At 39.1% G+C, this 19,261-nt stretch overlaps 1 protein-coding gene across 8 annotated transcripts in view; it reads right to left on the bottom strand.

The window, feature by feature from the left end:
* The window catches only part of WDFY3 (WD repeat and FYVE domain containing 3), a 171,175-nt gene that overhangs the window by 100,657 nt on the left and 51,257 nt on the right, over positions 1-19,261 (bottom strand). For all 8 annotated transcript variants that reach the window (XM_057402032.1, XM_057402030.1, XM_057402029.1 and 5 more), the window contains 2 exons: positions 14,528-14,738; positions 7,724-7,847 (listed from right to left, as the gene is read on the bottom strand). In XM_057402032.1, the coding sequence (XP_057258015.1) occupies positions 7,724-7,847; positions 14,528-14,707 (304 nt within the window). In that variant the 5' untranslated portion in view covers positions 14,708-14,738. The remainder of the gene's footprint in view (positions 1-7,723; positions 7,848-14,527; positions 14,739-19,261) is intronic.

Here is a 19,261-nt window from a genome sequence, read left to right as displayed (position 1 = left end):
AAACAACAATATGGAGGATAATAGGAAAAGACTGTAGGGAAGGGAAGGTGCAGAAAGACAAAAGGAATAAAAAACAGTAACAAAAAGTAAAACTAAGACCAATATCAGAAATTACATTTCCATCCTAATTTTTTTTTGAAAATGAAAACACTAACAACTTACGGCTGCTTCTAATGATCTGAAGACCACTTCAGGAATCAGATACCATTCCCTGACAGCCAGAGTCAAAGATAACTTGTTTACTAGGCTGAATATTTATCAGCCTTAATAAATAAATTGACAGAAAATGAAATCCTATTTCACTGCTGTCTGAATACACACTTATGTTAAAAGTCTATAATGCCAATCAAGACGATTGTCCATTACCCTTAAGAGAAACCCAAAATTATTTTTCATTAGTAACTGCATATCAATCATCTTCAGTGCTTTTAGTGTCAACTAGGACAGGAAAAACATGCATAACATTGCTTAAAAAATTAATTACAAAAGAATTACTAACAGAAGAATAAACCAAGAACTGAATAAAAAAGTCCAATTTTAATCTTTTTGCTTGCTTCATCTGCTGTCAAGATACCCCAGAACATACGTGTAAAGGAATTTACTCTACAGTTAGCGTACTAGAGAAATAAGACAGTTGAAACACATTTCATATGGCAAAGTACTTGCAAACTTTTAGCATTGGCTACACTGAAAAGATAATTTTCTGGAGCACCAGACTGTAAGCAGAGCTGGACTAATAAACCTACAAAGTAGATGATCATCATAAAATTGTAGAACGACAGAATGGTTTGGGTTGGAAGGGACCTTGAAGACCATCCAGTTCCAGCCCCCCTTCCACTAGACTAGATTGACTGGAAGGCTGTTGTAAGGTCTCCCCTGAGCCTTCTCTTCTACAGGCTGAACAACTCCAACTCTCTCAGCCTGTTTTCACAGGAGAGGTGCTGCAGCCTCTGATCATCTTCGAGGCCTCTTCTGGACTTGCTCGAGCAGGTCCACGTCCCTCTTCTGTTGGGGACCGCAGAACTGCACACAGTACTGCAAGTGGGGTCTCATGAGAGCAAAGCAGAGGGGCAAAATCATCTCCCTCAACCTGCTCCTTTTGATGCAGGCCAGCATACTGTTGACATGTACCCCATAACAGGTTCTTGTACAAACCATTGGCTTTTCAAGTTCTGGTGCTAAAGTAAGAAGAGGCACCTATCAAATACATGCATGAGACTGACTGAGATAAAACAAAGCCTGAAACACTAAGGTGAAAGGTAAAGCAATTTTTTAAAACTCACACAAATGCAGACATACAGCAACTTCCCAGCACACTGACCTGAAGTACATGGTGAGCACTTTGTTTTCCAAAACCATCAGCACAAAACATTAGCCAGATGGTTGGGCGTATGAGTAGACCAACTCCAGAAGCACAACAGCCATTGCCACAGCCATAGTTCCTACACTAGAGACATAAGCAAAATGACAGAATTCCTGGCAAAAGCCACTTTCCTAAACTCTGTCAAGTGTGTCTAAAGCACCTGCTGCTTCTACAATGACAGTGCCTTAAATAGCATTAGGTGCTATTTAGTAGGCCCATTCTCTTTCTATCTGACCACAGCCAGAGCTGGGCAATTAGCCTCTGACTGTAAGCAGGTAGGGCTGGTACCAAACAGGGTGTGCACAGCCTCCAAAAGCCACCTGGTCTCTTTTATGTCATGTTTGAAAGCTAGACTCAGGGGTTAAGCAAATCTATGCTTCTTACAAGGTTGTTATGCTGCTGGCATCCTCAATGGCATAGCAGTTGAACACTATAAATAGCAGTTTCAAAACCGTCAGTCTTAATTAAGCACTACCTAAACACAACATTTTAAGTGCAGGAAAAAGTTCTCTTGTCAGCTGCTCTGAGCAAGTTTGATCACACTATCATTTAAGATTAATTTCTATCACCAGCACTAGTCTTCATTTACTTCTTGCACCTTTTCCCTGGTCTTGAAGTGCTCAAGTTGTCTTTTGTAATATACTTTATGTGCCCCACCCAGATATCATTAGTCATTCAACTTCTCCAGGACAAACCACTAAATCTAGGATTCAGATATGCTAGCTAACAGAAAACGGCAAAAGAGCAAAGAAAAACCTATAAAATAATAGGTAAGCACATGTATCTTTACAACTGTGCAAGCACATACGCAGTAAGTGTAACCACAATTATGTGGTCACATGGTTAATACACAGATTTTTTTCATCATGGATTCAGTATACACAGGATAGAGGCTTAGGAGAATAAAGCACCAGAATTCATTTCATTCATAAGATATGACATGAATGCTTTCCACCCTGGACCTAGAAAAGCAGCAGATGGAAAGCAACGGGATTAGACCCACTCAGATCGCTACAAAAAGCATCACCGCATTAAAAGCAACATCATTGCTTATAGCAACAGCACTAAGGACAAATCCAGTACATGATGCTTTCAGTTAGATGTTCTAGTATCATAAACAGCATATAATAATGTCATGAGACTTTTGTACAGCTTATTCTTATACGAGGTTGGAATATTAGGGAAAAAATACCTGTGAATATGCGAAAGGGGATGGGGGAGAGTGGGAGGTATGGGTGAGTGTGTCAGGGGGAAAGTGTGGAACAATCTGATGTCAGGGACCCGTTCTCTAATCAAGCCTTCAAAAAGCCTCCACTACTCCTTACATGGAATACCTGGAAACACAGTCAGATAACTAGTTAAAGAATACAAATAATTCCTACTGCCTAGATAGTAAGAGAGAAGTATCAACCCAAATAAAAATGGGATGGCAAAAAGTCTTTCTTCAATCATCAGGAACAGTGCTGTGCTGTAGTCACAAGCCACAGATATCAAGTGGCTGGTGCCTTTGCACTGTGCAGAAACAGAGCTGCTCAGCCAAAGATAAACACCTCAACTGTGCCAGCATTTAGCCTCACTAACCAAGCCGATAAAATAATAGGCTTTCTAGGATCTCTTGGAAAGGAACTATATTGTACTGCACTTGCCTTGAGAGATCTGGTAAAAAGCATCAAAAAGAAATTGAAGGTTAACCAAAAGCAATAAGATATAGCAGCTATTGATCACAACTGACTCCTGATAAGTAGCTGATAGGCTACTGCTTCCCTTTCAGAGCCATTTCAGTAAATTAAAACCAGAATCACCTCGTAAAGCAAAGTCACACACAGGGCAGGAGAAAGAATATAGAATGAAAAAAAACCACAAGGCGTATAGGCACACCATGTGATACAGTTTCCAACATACTCTCTTCTTAACAGAAGAAAAGCTAACTGACATACCAAATAGGTCTGGAAGAAGCCCCTAAATCCACTTATTTTCCAAGAAAGATCTTAAGCTCTTCAGAGAAGAAGACACTACAAAGTAACAGTATCAGGAAAATTTCAGACTTCACTGTGGAAGGAGCCCAAGAGGCTACTTACCAGTAGAAGATAAGAAGCTCCCTTTAACTACCATCTGTAACTTACCCAAACTGCGAGATACACTTCAACAAATTAGACTAAGTCTTCTGTATTTAAAGCAAACATAAAATCAGTTCTGCTGATGTGACAGAGGTAAACTGCAATAAAAATGAACAATAAAGGCAGAGTTCGCAGATCAAAGGAATTTTAAAAAGAACAAAGGTATTGTTAGAGGCCAAATACAAACCACTGATGTGGTTTTCTGGTTACATATTATGACAAAGCTTATCAATCTGGTCTCCTCAAGTGGTCTGAAGATGATAGAATGATAGTCTTTCAGCAGATCTGTTAGACAAATGCCTGAAGAACTTAAAAGCATTTTTGCTGGTAAAACAGTTTGAGTAAATCAGTGAAACTGGAGGGGAAAGAGGAGGAGAGGAACAACCGACCAACCCCACAACATTCAGAGGTTATAAACAGTAACTGAAAATGTTGTTTCTGGAAGTAGAAGGGATTAGCTGAATAAGTCTAGAGGTATGGTAAAAATAAATTTAGCATGAAATAGTAAATACAGAGATAAATGCATACAGAGAATGTTGCAAATATAGCACAAGTGTTGACCAAAATCAGTTAAGCAAGACACAAAACACACAACCGCCCAAACTTTTGAAACTGACCTTGACAGGAAGTTAAAATCCTGTGATGAATCATTCTGCTTTCTAGCTCTTCAACTTTCTACCCTTCTGTACAGTTTCCACAGACTGTCTCCATAACCACTTATTCACATTTTGACTGGGGAAGGACCTTCCAGGTTGCCCATCACTAAGGGAATCATTCTGAACCTCCCTGTGATATCGAATGTTTATATATCCTAATGCATTAGACAATGGGAGCCACACATTTGGTGCGCCCAAGATGAAGGCAACATATGACTGAGTTAGAAAACAGTATTAGTAAATGTGGAATAAGCACTACAAGGTACCAAATCACAGGTTTACACATTGCTGCAACATGATAAGCTGTTAAGAGTGAAAGAGAAAGGTGTACTTTGTACTTAGCCTTGTTTCTTGCTTTCTATTTGTTAGTCACTGCAGTTGGGAAGCCACCAACCACTCATTTACGCACGTTCATGGTCTGATCTGGGGGGACAGCTTGCATTTATCTTTAAGTTTGCAATGTTAAACTATTCAGTAGTTGGAATTTTTCATGTACCAGGTACAGGTACTCACTGAAATGATAAACCAAAAGGTCCCAGGCTATTCAGCTGATGGCACATGTGTTATGGAGAGAGCAGCTCTCTCACCTACTTGCACACAGAGGACTTTGGGGACCACACTCCATCGTCCATCAGCCTGGCTTGAACTGTCACACAAGTCCTGCTGTCCGTACAGGAGGGATTGGCTGAATCAACCTTCACTGTTGTATGCTTGTTTTTGGATTGGGTCTAAATTATGATGATGTGCCAAACACCCTAGGACATGCTGTTGAAATATTTGCAAAATCACAGAAGATCCAATTGCATGCATGATATGTCTTTCAAAAAAATACATGAAATTAGTGTTGTTTCTCCTCCAGCATCAGCAGGCAAAGCAGCCATTAGTAGCCACGTTTATTCTACCAAGATTCCAGCTGTCCTCATCCCGTTTTTGAGAAATTGTATTCTTTCAGCCCTGAGCCAGATGTACTTTCTCCCAAAAGAAAGGCTCGTTTCAGAACTGAGACAACGCTGGAAACAGACATTTGAAGGTATATTTTAGCATATACTGCCACAACTTCTGGATTGACTCAGACACAAAATTAGATTTATTGTAGGAAATTTGGCAGCTAAAGATCTCAAGCATATAGTGCTATCTCAGCCATGGCCTCACAATCCTCTAAAATGGACTAGACACCTCAGGGCAAGGGAAAGCATGCACTAATCCTCATAGATAGGGTTATTGCTGTTGTGCAGCAAAGACTTAGACAAGAAAATTTAACTCTGTTTGAACCACTTTGGTTTTCCTACTCCAAGGTTACATGCATACTAGAGAAATAACACAGTTAAAACTAGTTGATCATGTAACTACAATGGCAGTGTTCAGAGACTACTTCAGAGAGGGTGCTGGCGCAGTTACTACTGAATCACAAAACACAACTCTGAGAAAACTACTACAGTCTGCCAAGAATAACTGAGATATGCCTCCACAATGCAGATACTACTCACATAGCTGTTAGCATAAATATTCAAAAGCCTGATGAAAACAATTGCCCTGTGCTCCACTATGAGATGGGGAGGAGGGAAAGAAAAGCAAACCACCCCACCAAAAAAAAAACAACACACCAACAAGCAAGATTTAATCCTACCACATTTCCACCTGAAAATACTGCCAACACATTTATCTCTTTATAGGTAGGAAGCAAATTCTTGTAAAATTTCTTCCTTTAAGTATCTAAAGTTGACTTTTGATTTTGTTTCTGTGGAAAGGTTCTCTCTAAAAGAAGCCCAGCAATTTTGTTGACTTAAACCAACCACTTCACAACATCACAAATTTGCACTTGGATATTACCAGAGCCATTTCCTGCATACAGTTGTTAATGAAATTTTTCACTTTTAAAAACATGCTGGGAGATATAATTACCTGTCAATAGCTATTAAGATATGATGTATCTTTTTGTTTGGTACACAAAAAGAACAGAAGTTTAAAAAAATGCAAAACCTTCACAATCCATACTCATAACATTATGTCTTTAACATTCAGTGTGTTCTAAGAAGCTAATAATTTCTATTCTTTTTTTCAGTTTTGCAGGAAATTGCTATCTACCTCTAAATAGTTTAAGGCAGAAGTCTGCAAACTATGAGTTTTAATAGTTTGTTAACTGCTCATTCCTGGAAAGTAAACTGCAACACCACGGCCCCATCAAGTCACAATGCAATTGCAGAACACAGACCTTTAAGGTCATCTTATCCAAGATCTGGAAAGGATTTAATGACCAAAATAACAGTAATCTTCATAACACAGAAAAAATGTCTGCCTTCCATTTAAAAAAAACCAACAGAACATTAAAGCTTAGAAGAGTACCAAACTCTCTTTTAAGTCATTGTGGTTAAATTCCCAAGCATGGTAGAATACAAGAAAACCCCCAAAACCAATAACAAAATTATCTCTGATTTGTGAGCTGTCAAGGATGACAACTGGCTTATCTTGGAGCAACAAGCAGAGGTATGGCTTAAGTAATAAATACACAAAAATAGCCACTCATAGCAGAATCCAAATGACTAGCAGGCACAACAGATGTTCTCCAGAAAAAAAGGTCAAACTAACACCACCATTCCCTAGCATGGCTCTTGGGCATTTATTTCCCCTAAATACCCAAATAAAAGCCTTTTTGTGCCTGTTTACCCACAGACAACAGGTTTTGTCTACGATATCTGTTTCACCATCTGGAATGTTTCGCTGTTAGTCACTCTACTTAAACGGAAAGAAATTGTAATTGGCACAGTTTGTGACTCCTGACTTCATGTATACTAATTTGCACAGCCTTTTCCAGCCCGCTATTTCCTTATTTTCAGCAATTTCAAACTGAGAAACCAGCACAGATCTTAAAATTATCTAACGGATGAAAACTTGATACTTCTTGGAAGCACTCCTCTTAAAAACAGGAAACTGAAGAGGAAAGCTAATTAAACATGTCTTCTTGACACACTGTCCTCAGTTATGCAAATCCTAATACATCAGCAGGTATACACATCCATGGTCCCAACACACATTCAGGGTTCAACAGAACCAAATGTTACTCTGACACTTTAAATAAATAGAAGAGGGGTCCTCTAACATTTTAATAAGGCTGGCGGTGTTGGTCCTAATGTGATACTCAGTGTATTTTACATCTTATTAGCTTTCAGGCCAGCAGTTAATTCAAAATGCATGGTTTTGAAATGTTAACATATCCGGGGGACAAAACACACCACCAACAGGCACCTCAGGCAAGATACAGCAGCTGTCCACGTGCATGTCCTTGGTCTCCTTCTACCAATAGTGATGCAACTTAGCTCACGCCTCTCTTTTTCATGTGTTATCAAGTTTGTGGAACCCAGCTTTCTCTGTAACCTAGGAAAAAAATCTCTAGCCTCTTCCGCCTCCTGTCTCTCTCATCCCAAAGAACAGTAGACAATACATTTTCACTGCAAAAACTTAAATTTCTGAGCCTGCACAGTTGCTGTGAACGGCATCTCATAATATTCTTCTGACTGCTCTGAAACGTACACCTCACAAAGCCCAAACTTGTGCCCAAACATGCGCCCAAACATGTAATCACACAATACCTGTGGACTTATTAGATGCTCTCCGTCGAATTTCAGTCACCATCAATCGTGATACTTGAGTAGTAAACTGCAGGAGGTCAGAAAATTTTTCTGTCATTGTACTTGGAGGAGCATTTCCAAACACCTAAAATGAGAAAAATGGATGTATCACAGTCATTCAGTTTACAAGGATCACTATGAACTACCACCTTCCTTGGAGGAAGTAATACTCCTTGAAGGAGTATTTTCCCACTGAAGTGTTCATCACTGTACTGGCTTTCACAGTGCATGCTCTAAGACATAATCATAGTTGGAATTAACATATTCAGGGAGATAAGATCTGATGAATAAAAGGGAGAAAGGGAATCACAAGTTTTCCACAAAGGCCAAGACCACTGAGATTGCTCGTAATGGGGTAAAAACAAAACACCAGAGCAAATTCTCCAAAAGCAGTTTTGTTTTAACAGCAACTTCTTTACTATCTGGCTGGACCTAAACATCCCACAGGGGTGAACTGCATGTACATGCATGTAAATGCATGTAAAAGTATGTGTAAAATCTTCTAGAAGGAACTAGGAAGTACAGTTGTCCTGTTACCATCTTGCCATGATAAACTGACAATGCCATGCTGCTGGCACTCTCTTAGTCTCCTCTCTTGAGATCCTCCTGAACATAACAGCAGCAGTAACTAGAGATTTTTTTTTTTTTTAATAAATCATCATTTGATTATAGTAATTTAGCATTAATTTGATTAGTAAATCACTTATTTGAATAACATTTAACTGGGAGAAAGGCTTTAATTCTGTGGTACTGCACTAAGCTATAGAACACAACATTAGCCCAAAATGGATTAGCTAGTTTTCCAGCTAACTTGCTTTTCATTCAAGACTGCTCACAAAAAGGAGTCTCTATCCACAGTTCTGACATAAACCTTGCGCTAAAATGGTCATAGTAAACGCACAATATTGACCATCAAAGCCTGCAATCTGAATTCTGGTATCACCACTTGTGATACCAGAAGCTGAGCAGACTAGCTTGCTAAACACCTGAACAGTCTCAATACCTCCCTGCTACTTTACAATTTTCTGCCTCATGGCTACTTTCATGACCTGCAGGAGTCATGAAATAAGCCAGGAAGCGTAAAAAATTTTCTAATGAAACTTTAGTTCCACAAGTTATATTTGCTGCTCAGAAAGAGGATGCAACCTACAGCAGTACAACTGATTTGGACTCAAGAGCTGCTTCATCCTCATCTCCTTTCCCTGGATAACTCAGTTATACTATTACGGCTGAGGTGCCAACCTACTTGATTGAGGTCACTCTTAAGTCTAGGGCCATCCAGTGAAATCCACAATGTCACAGCCAAGAAGGATGCAAGACAATTACAGAAACAACTTACCTTGAAATCCCAAAGTTAATGAAGAAAATTTAAAAGGCGCAAGACAAAATAACCTTTGTCTAAGTCTGACTTCTTACTCCCCTTAGTATCAGTTGCTCTGGCACTTTACACAACAGCCAAAAATATTTTTCCTGCCTACTCGCATTGCAAAGTCATGATGAAACAGAGCCAGAAATACAACAGTGAAATTGAACACTCAGTTTGCACAAAATTAAAATACTTTTCACCAAAACCATAAGCATTTCTAATACAGGAAATTTCAACTACCATTAAAGAAAGCAAACAGATGCCCAGACATTACATGTAGGCAACTGTTCTCAACAGACTGAGAAAAACATTCCACATTTGGATTAAAGTACACAACATTCCCAGTACAGACAATCCAAACTTCCCTAAACCTTTCACAAGATTTCATTTTGCAATTGTCTGTGTTGGCTGCCAGTTCATTAGAGAGCCTCTAACTTCCACAAAGCTTTAAGAAGGGAAAAGCACCCCAAGGCTTGCTTATTCACTGGTCTAACCTAAGCAAGGTTATCTACACTAGAACACATTGGCAGAGCATCTTGTCATCATTAACTGCTTAAAGCTCTTTCACTCAGAACAAGGGAGGAGGAAAAACTGATAGCCCTACTACCTGTCCTGAGCTTGCCTAGAGTTGTCAGCAGGCTCCAACAAAATGCAGAGAGTTCAAATTTACAGTAAAAGATTGACTGAGGTGAACTGAATTTTAACTCATTGTCCCATAAGCAAGTTTTCACTACGTAGAACAAGCACCTACATTGGATATTTATATACGCTTTTGATTAAAGGGGGTAGTAAAAATCAGGAATAGGGTATGAAACATTTTACCAGTAAATCACCTTTTCAATAAGGAAAAGAGCATGGCTCTTTCAGGAAAATGTAAACAAAGCACCTCTTACTTGAAACCAGCCTTTTTATCATTCCTTCCACTTTCTTTATATACTGCAAAAGTGTTACTGCCACTCCAGTAGAGTAGTGAATGCACTGAATTCTGAAAGGAGCCTTTTGAGTACTCTTCCAGAGGACAAATCTTTTGTTAATTATATACCGATTTAGCTTTTCATTACTATGTGATTCATCATTTCATAAGCCTCCCTGAACAATGAGGAAACAGAAATGGTCTGTTAAGCCCATTTGTTACAGAACTAGCAGGATGGTTTAAAACACAGCATGTTTGAGACATGCTGCATCTATGAACCAAAATTAAGAATGCTTTACCTCCTCTGGATATACTCATTAATAATCCTCAAAATATCAGGAAAATGGAACTGCATATTACACAGGACTTCACATACCTCTGAAGGGGGCAGGTGGGGACAGGATGGGGTGTGACACCAAGACTCATACATGATTAAGCAGGAAGACCTCAAAAGAGCTCCTGGATACACTGGTTATTTAATTAGCTGCCTGTAGCTGGACACGGAGATACCTATAGGAAACAGACATACCTTCCTCCATCTAGATCTCTTCATTCAGTAAAAATCACACTTCTCACAAAATCAGATTACACAGACACACCCTGCTTCCCTACAAATACACACATGCCCCACCTCCAACAGCTCTCTACTCTGTACAAGAGATATTCTGAAGTGCATATAAAGGTTTGGTGCAACAGCCTTGATCTGAGCTCCACAATCTATTTGGCGTTTTCTCTTCCCAACACAGACATCCCAATCTTGTAATAGATAATGCTTCTATCATCATGGACTTTGCTTAAGTCAGTAACACAGGTACTCAATCTCACTTAAACCTGTTCAACAGAATACAGGTAACTATGCAAAGTAACTGAGCGATTCAGAGTCTGACTTTGAATCAAGTTATTAATTGATACTAAAAACATTTGCAGCTAAAGGACTATGCTTGAGAAAGTAGATTTATTTTTTTTAAAATTAACTTCCAGCAATGCTTTAGTGTTTCCCATCTTCAAAAGTAGGTCTCAGAGGAAAGTCATCTCAGATTTTACAGTGAACCAAGATATATCTTATCTCCCACTGAAAATCTCATATAAGACTCTTCAGAAAGTGAAATATTTCTCCTGTTCTATTTTTTCACTCCAATCAATTTCAGAGTTTGTCTGACTCACAGATAGCAGTATTGCTCAAAAATAAGCTGTACCACAGACAGTACATACCACAAGACATAAAACTAGATAAACCAAGAAAGCCACAGCAGCCTCTACATGTAAGCTTCAAAAGAAGAAGGTGGAGAAGGTAGAATTAATCAGGATCCTGAAAAGGGAAACTGTGGAAGTAGAAATAAATAGACGACATCACAACTGCTTAGCCTCTTGAACACAGGAAGAAGAGAACGCATTCATATGAAATGCAGTGAAACAAATCCCCTTGTAATAGGGACAGATCTTGACTGACCAAGACAAATCAGTTCTGTTTGTGTTACATAGCAGTTTGTTGAAAACTGATAATGGTTATCAAGAACTGTGAGAACGTGAAAGAGCACAAACAATACATGCTTCCCTCGATGCGCCAAGCTACAATTCAGATTTTACAAAGGCTGGAAACTGAAGTGACAACATCTGTGCCAAGAAGGACAACTCCAAGAAGGTTACAGGTTAAAAACAGCCAGAGTTGAGGATAGTTATATTAAAACTAAACAAGGAAACTAAAGAGAAAAGGAAGAGAGAAAACCACAAGTAGGATCCAAAAGCAAAACCTTTGGCAAACACAGAATAATGTGTCTTCAGCCTCAAGTTCACCTCACTAAAGAAGGGAACAAAAGAGTCTCCACAATTTAGAGAAGGGAGTCCATCCACAAAATTACATGAATTCCGTAAAGCACAGAAAAGAGACATGGGAAACTTTGGGAAGGCAAAATCTATGATAAACATGGTGAAAACTGGGATCTAGGAGAAAATTGTAGCCACAATGTATTCATACAGATGAAAATTGCAGAAACTATTAATCTTTTCAAAAGCTCAAAATGGTACCTAAGGCTAGAGCCTCAGGTACCTTATGCAAGAGCTCATTTGACATAGTAAGAAGATGACCTGTGACTACTGATTTGCTTTTCAGAATGCTTCAACACATGAGCTTAATGAAAGACAGTGAGAGAACAAACGGTGCAAAGACATGAGGCAACTACAACTTGGGTCAAGTGGAGGGACCAAGAATTAGGATAAAGCCAGCAAGCAGTATAAAGGAGAGGGAAAAATAAAAGTGCAGTAAGAAATAAAGAGGAGAAAGAGAAAAGGGAGAAACAGCAAAGAAACGTAACTGTTCTTTTTAACCTCTGAAATCTAATCAAAGTCTAAGGAAAGACTGCTGTACAGAAATAGGACATACATTGCTACACTAGTTTTAAACCCAGCTATATCACCGTGATTTCCATAGATGCAATGCTACTGCAAGTAACTACCACAAGGGCCTGAAAAAGTTTGTCCTCCACCGGCAGATCACAACTAAGTGCTGAAGCAGCTATAGCGGTTATGTTCCTTTATTCAGGAAAAAAAAAGCCACCTGTAATCACCAGAGGGAGATTTCTAAGCATAACTACATCAAAATCACCTTCAGGGGATCAAGCCAAGATTAAGACTCTATTGTGCTAATTTGTAAAAACAAACTAAGAAAGTCCATAACTAAAGGGCATACAATCCAAGCAGATAAATTAAAAAGGAAACAGATAAACTGTGTTTACTTCTCCCATACTCACACAACAGGTTACCAGTAGAACTAGGAATAATACCTAGGGCAACAGAATGACATTTAGGGGATCTCTCCACTAAAGCATGCTACCTAGTAGACTAAAAATCCTATTAATATTATGCCTTGACCAAGATTAATTTTCCTACACAGCATTATCATGGTTTAACCCCAGTCAGCAACTAATCACCACACAGCCACTCACTCACTCCATAACCCACCTCCATCCTATGAGGGAGAGAACTGGAAGAGTAAAAGTAAGAAAACTCGTGGGTTGACATAGGTAAAGCAAAAGCTGTGCAGGCAAGCAAAGCAAAACAAGGAATTCTTTCACCACTTCCATTGGCAGGCAGGTGTTCAGCCATCTCCAGGAAAGCAGGGCTTCATCATGTGTAACAGTTACTTGGGAAGACAAACACTATCACTCTGAACATCCTCCCTTTCCTTTTTCCCCTAGGTTTTACTGCTGAGCATGATGCCATATGGTCTGGAATATCCCTTGAGTCAGCTGGGGTCAGCTGTCCTGGCTGTGTCTCCTCCCAACTCCTTGTGCACCCGCAGTCTACTCACTGGTAGGGTGATAAGAGAAAAGGCCTTAATGCTGTGTAACACTGCTCAGCAATAGTGAAAACATCCCCGTGTTTATCAACACTGCTTCCAGCACAAATCCAAAATATAGCCCCATATGAGCTATGAAGAAAATTAACTCTATCCCAGCCAAAACCAGCACAAGCATGTAAGCAGTTCAATGTTTAACACCATCATAATCATTAACTTAAACAAAACATCCATCTAAGAGAAGACTGAGCCAATTTTCCTGTCAAGGTGTTGTATTTTAGTTTTTGGATGATTCCAGTTCTCCACGGTAGCATATGAAAGCACAAATTCACCACCCAAAAAAAAGCAAAGGTTCAGGTCATGGCAGGAAGAAAAAAAAAACCAAAACACAATCTAGATCTGTATCTACTACTCTTTCAAGACCCTAAAACTACTATCCAATTTATTATTCACAATGAAGTGACAGAGTAACTGAGTGACATATCAGTAGGATTTAGCTCCTATTAATTCCAATGACAGTCATCACAGTCTGCCTTCAAACAAAATCTCAGTGCCTGAGTACAAGGGAGTAGTGAAAAGTGAATGGCACTGTGCGAGTGGCTGTTACACTGTTACATCTTCCCTACAGATCGCTTGCTCAAAATCCCCCTTGACCAAGAAGAGGCATTCAGGCTCAACACATAGGAAAAGGGCTGCTGGGGATGAGAATGCAAAGAATTTATCACAAGAGGAGATTCAAATTGCACAGCTCGTGTAGCCTAGCAAAACTAAATCTGACAGGAGATATTATGATTGTTAATCTCTACAAATTTACATCAGCACAATAATTGTAAAGAAGAGTCAAGAGTTACACTCAAGGACACTGCTATCGCACAAATAAATAGATATGAACTTGCTACATGGAAGTTTAGATTGGAAATCAGATGACTGCAATAACAGCAACTCTGCAGTAAAGCTCTGTGACTGCCTACAGCTTATTGCAGACTGCACTTCAGAAAAAGTGATAATAGAAGGAAATCTCTAAGGGCAGGTTTATTCACTGAAAAAAACACTATGTGAGGAGAAAGTGAAAACTGAAAGGATGCCAACAGAAGAAAAGCTCCTGTTGTGCTAGAATCAAAGTCTTGGAAATACAAACCTGAGCAGTCAATTCAAATAAAGAAAATGCCTCCTGCAGATTCTGCAGCTTACCCTGTTAAACACCGGCAGCATCATGTAAAGTTTTTCTTCTTGTTCTTTCTGGGTCATGTGCCGTGGAGGATGGCAGAGCTCTGTGAAGAGGCGACGCAGATGCATCAAGCCCAATGCGTTGTCCTGAGGGCTACACTCCTCCTGCCGTGGCCGGCCCATGATCCTCTTCACCATATTCATCTTGACTGGCTTCTGGAAGCTCCCTTGTATCCTGTTCAGAAAGAAAAATGACCTTACTGAGTACAACAGATTGAGGCATTATTTGAACAAAGCCTTCAAATACATAGCATCCTCTCTCACAGTAAGTACCATGCTGCAGTTAAGAGCATTAGCTATTTTTTTTTATGCCAGGCATTGATTAGTATGTTCCTGGAGGATTTAAAGCTAACAACTTGAAAGAGAAAAACATCCGATACCCTTTAGCTCAAAGCACAGCTGACCAGGCTTTTAACACTACAAAACGTTTTGGTATTTTTTATTAGATTATTTTTATGATTCTTTGGTGCACATTACACAGCACTTACAGCAGTGTTATCCACACACTGCAAAGTATTCTCAAAGTAATACTAGAATAAAATCAGTACCAGTTATGTACTTTAAAATCTAACCAAACAAGACCTTCAAACTCTCTCAGACACACTGGCTTTATCATACCTCTGTATGTTTCATTTTTTTTCCTGATTTTCCTATGGCAAATACACAGGCCTATACAATGGAGCTATCGTTCATCTCACACTTTAGCTGTTGGGTCAGCAGAAGAACACCATGGTCTTCTACCTCCTGAAGCACATGAAACTTATTTTAGAATCACAGAATGATTGGGGTTGGAAGGGACCTTTAAAGATGATCTTTTCCAGCAGATGTCAGGGCAGCTGAAGTCCCCTAGCAGAATCAGGGCTTACAAGTGTGATGCTTCCTGTAGTTGAAGCAAGAATACCTCATCAGTGTCCTATCCTTGATATGCAGTCTGCAGTAAACGCCAGCTACAAGATTCCCTTTTTGGTTTGGTCTCTAATTTTCACCCTTAAACTCTCAAACTGTGCACTGCTGTTTCAAAAGAATCACTATGCAATACATCCATTTTTAATGTAGAAGGCAACACTCCCACGTTTCCTTCCTCGCCTGTCCCTCCTGAACAGTTTCTAGCCATCAATTGCAGTCCTCTAATCACTTGATTCATCCAGCCAAGTTTCAGGGATAGTGGTCAGCTGACAGCTTTCCAGCTCCTCCGGGTTGTTACCTACTCTGCACTCATTGGTACAGAAGCATTTACAGTACACCCTGTAATAGTCTTCAAAACAACATGGACAAAACCTTCTGAATGCGAAACTGAAGTCTTATCAAGCAGGACCCTGCACAAGAGTTGAGAGGGTGAGAGCAGATAAATCCCTCAGACACAGCCAATTGGACACTGTGCAAAAGGGACTATTCACACAACTACATTCAATTAAGCGAACGAGTAAAGGTGAAACAGGTTCAGCTCCATATACAAAATTAAGGAGACCAACAATGAAATACTCCATGGAATTGTAATGTCTACCTCACATTGCTTGAAGGCCATTATTAAAACAAAGGTCAGTAACAGCTATAGAAATTATTCAAGGGTAGAAAATGCCTTAGAGTATGAAAGGACAAGAACTTCATTATTTAAATTATCAAAAAGAGAGGTTGCCATGAAGGGTCAATTACTACAAAAAGTGATGATTCAAAAGGTGCCATGATTAGAGTAATGGAGGGAAAATACCCATTAATGAAGAACTCAAACCCAGAGATTAAGTTGTGAGGAAAGATAGTTGGGTGATAAAGCCACAAAAATAACACCAGCTACAAACAAGGACTATGCTTTTAAAACTGAAGATAATTAGCCACTAGTAAGAATCACTAACAGAAGATAGATTCTCTCTAACCCCAAAATGTAATACCTTTCTGGAATGTGTTCATAAAACAGCATTTTATTAACATGCAAGTAAAATTAGAATGCTAACAAACATTTTGGTACAACACAAAAAATCAATTTATGAAACGAGAAGTTATCAAAAAAAAGCTAAGCTAAGGTACAAGCCAGAAACCATCAGCTCATGCTGGAAAATTGCACTGGCTTTTCATATTTGAAGAAAAATGAGACAGAACTGGATGTTGTCCTTTATTGTATTATCCCTAAGAAATAACACAGGTAACAGACTTGAAATCAGCATGACTCACACAGTTAAAAATGGAACACCACAGTTTCTGGAGGTGGTTCCTCCAGAAACTCACACCTTTTCCCAAATTCTTCAGTTTGAGAACTCTTTTCTCACTGTAATAACACGTAAACTAGCAGGATACCACATCTGAGCTCAACGAGCCAGAACTTCACTGTCTAAGCAACAGGGGGAAAAGTCTGCATTTTCTTTTTCATAAAATCCTTTAAAAATAACATTTTTAATTTATGATTCACAAAATGCTGAGGACTTTAAATCCAATACGTTATTGTTGAATCCACTGCTGTAGACTTTTGCTAGCACATTCCATTTTTCTTTTAAATCCAATTACTTTATTCAGCCTAAGTGTATACCAGAACAGGAATTTGCACTGGTTCAGTTACACAGTTGCAGTTCTAGATCTGACAATCTTCTCAGAATCAGAAAAGTCAGAGTAAGTATTATACACCGTTCTCCTGTTGTAACAGGAACCTGCTGGGACAGTTTCTCCAAGATGCAACCTATTTACCTCCACTGGGGCAGTTTTAACCCAGAGGGATGAGAAAGGCAAAGAACAAGAACAGTAGTCCTAATTTCTCAAAACAGACATGGTCCCTCCTGCCTATTCCCCAGCACAATCATGTATTCAACCTCAACATAAGAGATGGGGAAGAGAGGAGGGAAGAATGGGTGTCACATAGTACAAATAACATCCAAAGTATGTTTTTTCCCCAGAAGTAACCAAAAGACACTATAAAATTGATATATTCCATGAGTGCACTTAATGTAATCTGAAACCCAAGACTTGCCAACTCCCCCTTAAAAAAAAAAAAAAAAAAGCCAACCCCAAAAAAACATCCACCACATCAAACACCACAATGCCATGGAATTTCACATTTCTGTCCCAAATACATCCCTGCAAAACTTCAGAAAATCTTCCCTAGAAGACACTGCTTTGGAAGTATCTTTTACTATAAAATATTTACTTCTTTGATGTCTTTCAAAGATACAGAGCCATGTTACACTGTACAAAGTGAAGACAGGTGTAGTAACACTGACATTTACACCTTGAGATCCTTTCAGTATATGCTGTTTCTCTTTGATGATGCCCTCTAGATCAGCTTTTTCTGGCAGTGTTTTGCATTCTCAGACTTCAAAATCAGGTAAAGTCTACCCTCAAGTTCCACTGCGGATCAACACCAATGTACACAACATATTCATTTCAAGCAGAGTAGATATTACTTGTGGAATTATTCTAGAGTTGAGTCCTACTGTGTTTCTGTCCAATCAGAAGGACTAGCATGGGCTCCATGCAACATTATCCAGAATGTATTATAAATGAAATCTGAAAAAATGTCTGATTTTTTTTTTTGCCAGTCCAAACACAATATTTTTTTCATTACCATAGCACAGATTACCTACGGAAATACAAGGAAGATAGCTGTGGGATAGCTCCAGTATCTTCAGCAACAGGCCCAAATCTTAGACATGTGAAGAAAATTATTCATGTTTACCGCAGGCAGAAACTTCCTCACCATGAATCTCACTACCAGAACTTACTTATCCTAAGAAAACACTGAGGTGCTAAAGCTCATGTAAAAAAACATAAACAAACCCCAAACAAACAAAACCTAAAATCTTTGGATGAATGACTTCAGAAATACTACACCACATCATTACACGTTTGCCAAGTGAACGGGCAGTGGTATGTTGCTACTATGTTTTATATAAATATTTTGACTGAGGTTTTCTCTTGTTTAAACCTAGGCCTAGGCACAAGAGAAGCAATACACCTAAACTTTTTATTGCAAACAAAAAATAACTAGAAGAAAGACCTTCCTGTTCTACTAAGTGAAAGCATTAGCAGTCTTCACAGTCAGCTGTAACTGCCACACAACTTGAATTCAACACTTAAGGTCTGACAAACTCCTGAATGCCAAAAATTAAAGGATTCCAGTATTTTCAGCAACAGTCAAGTCACCTGTTCACAACTGCTTCCTTATAGCACATGATGACCAGGTACCCAGCACTACAAAAGCCTACAGAAACCTTAAGGAAAGCAAGCATAAGTAGGAAACACCTGTCTTGCAATTGCTTTTAGAGCTGGAATTGGCCTGGCTCTGAGCATGCATGGTAATGTACAGTCTTAAATTGCACACTCACCTCCTGTAGTCACCCACAGGGCTTCCTTCCTCTCTCAGCAGCTGTTTCACAAGCAGCTAGTCAGTATTTTATTACTTTATCCCTCCAAGCATAATACTGCTCCTTGGGTATCGCAACTCAGACTGAAAGCCTGCTCTGATCACACAGCAATGCATTTCCTCATAGGTGCTTCTGTCCTGCTCATCACTGACAGATCAGAATGCCTCTCAGCTATTAAATCAACTTATTTTCATAAATCTGACCCAGATCACAGGTGTGTTAACAGCCTCAATATACACTGTATATACACACACATCTTACTTTAAAACTGGTGGTGTCCAATGATCTGGATCTTGTTTAAGAAACTTTGGAGAGTAGTTAATAATACATGTCATTTGTAATGCTTGAGTCT

The sequence above is a fragment of the Pezoporus wallicus genome, unplaced genomic scaffold (genome assembly GCF_028554395.1).
Source record: "Pezoporus wallicus isolate ANWC-B61680 ecotype Strahan unplaced genomic scaffold, APGP_CSIRO_Pwel_v1 contig_7178, whole genome shotgun sequence".
In the NCBI taxonomy this organism is placed as follows: domain Eukaryota; kingdom Metazoa; phylum Chordata; class Aves; order Psittaciformes; family Psittacidae; genus Pezoporus; species Pezoporus wallicus.
Note: the sequence above shows the minus strand (reverse complement) of the source record. Positions and strands in the feature narration are given on the sequence as shown.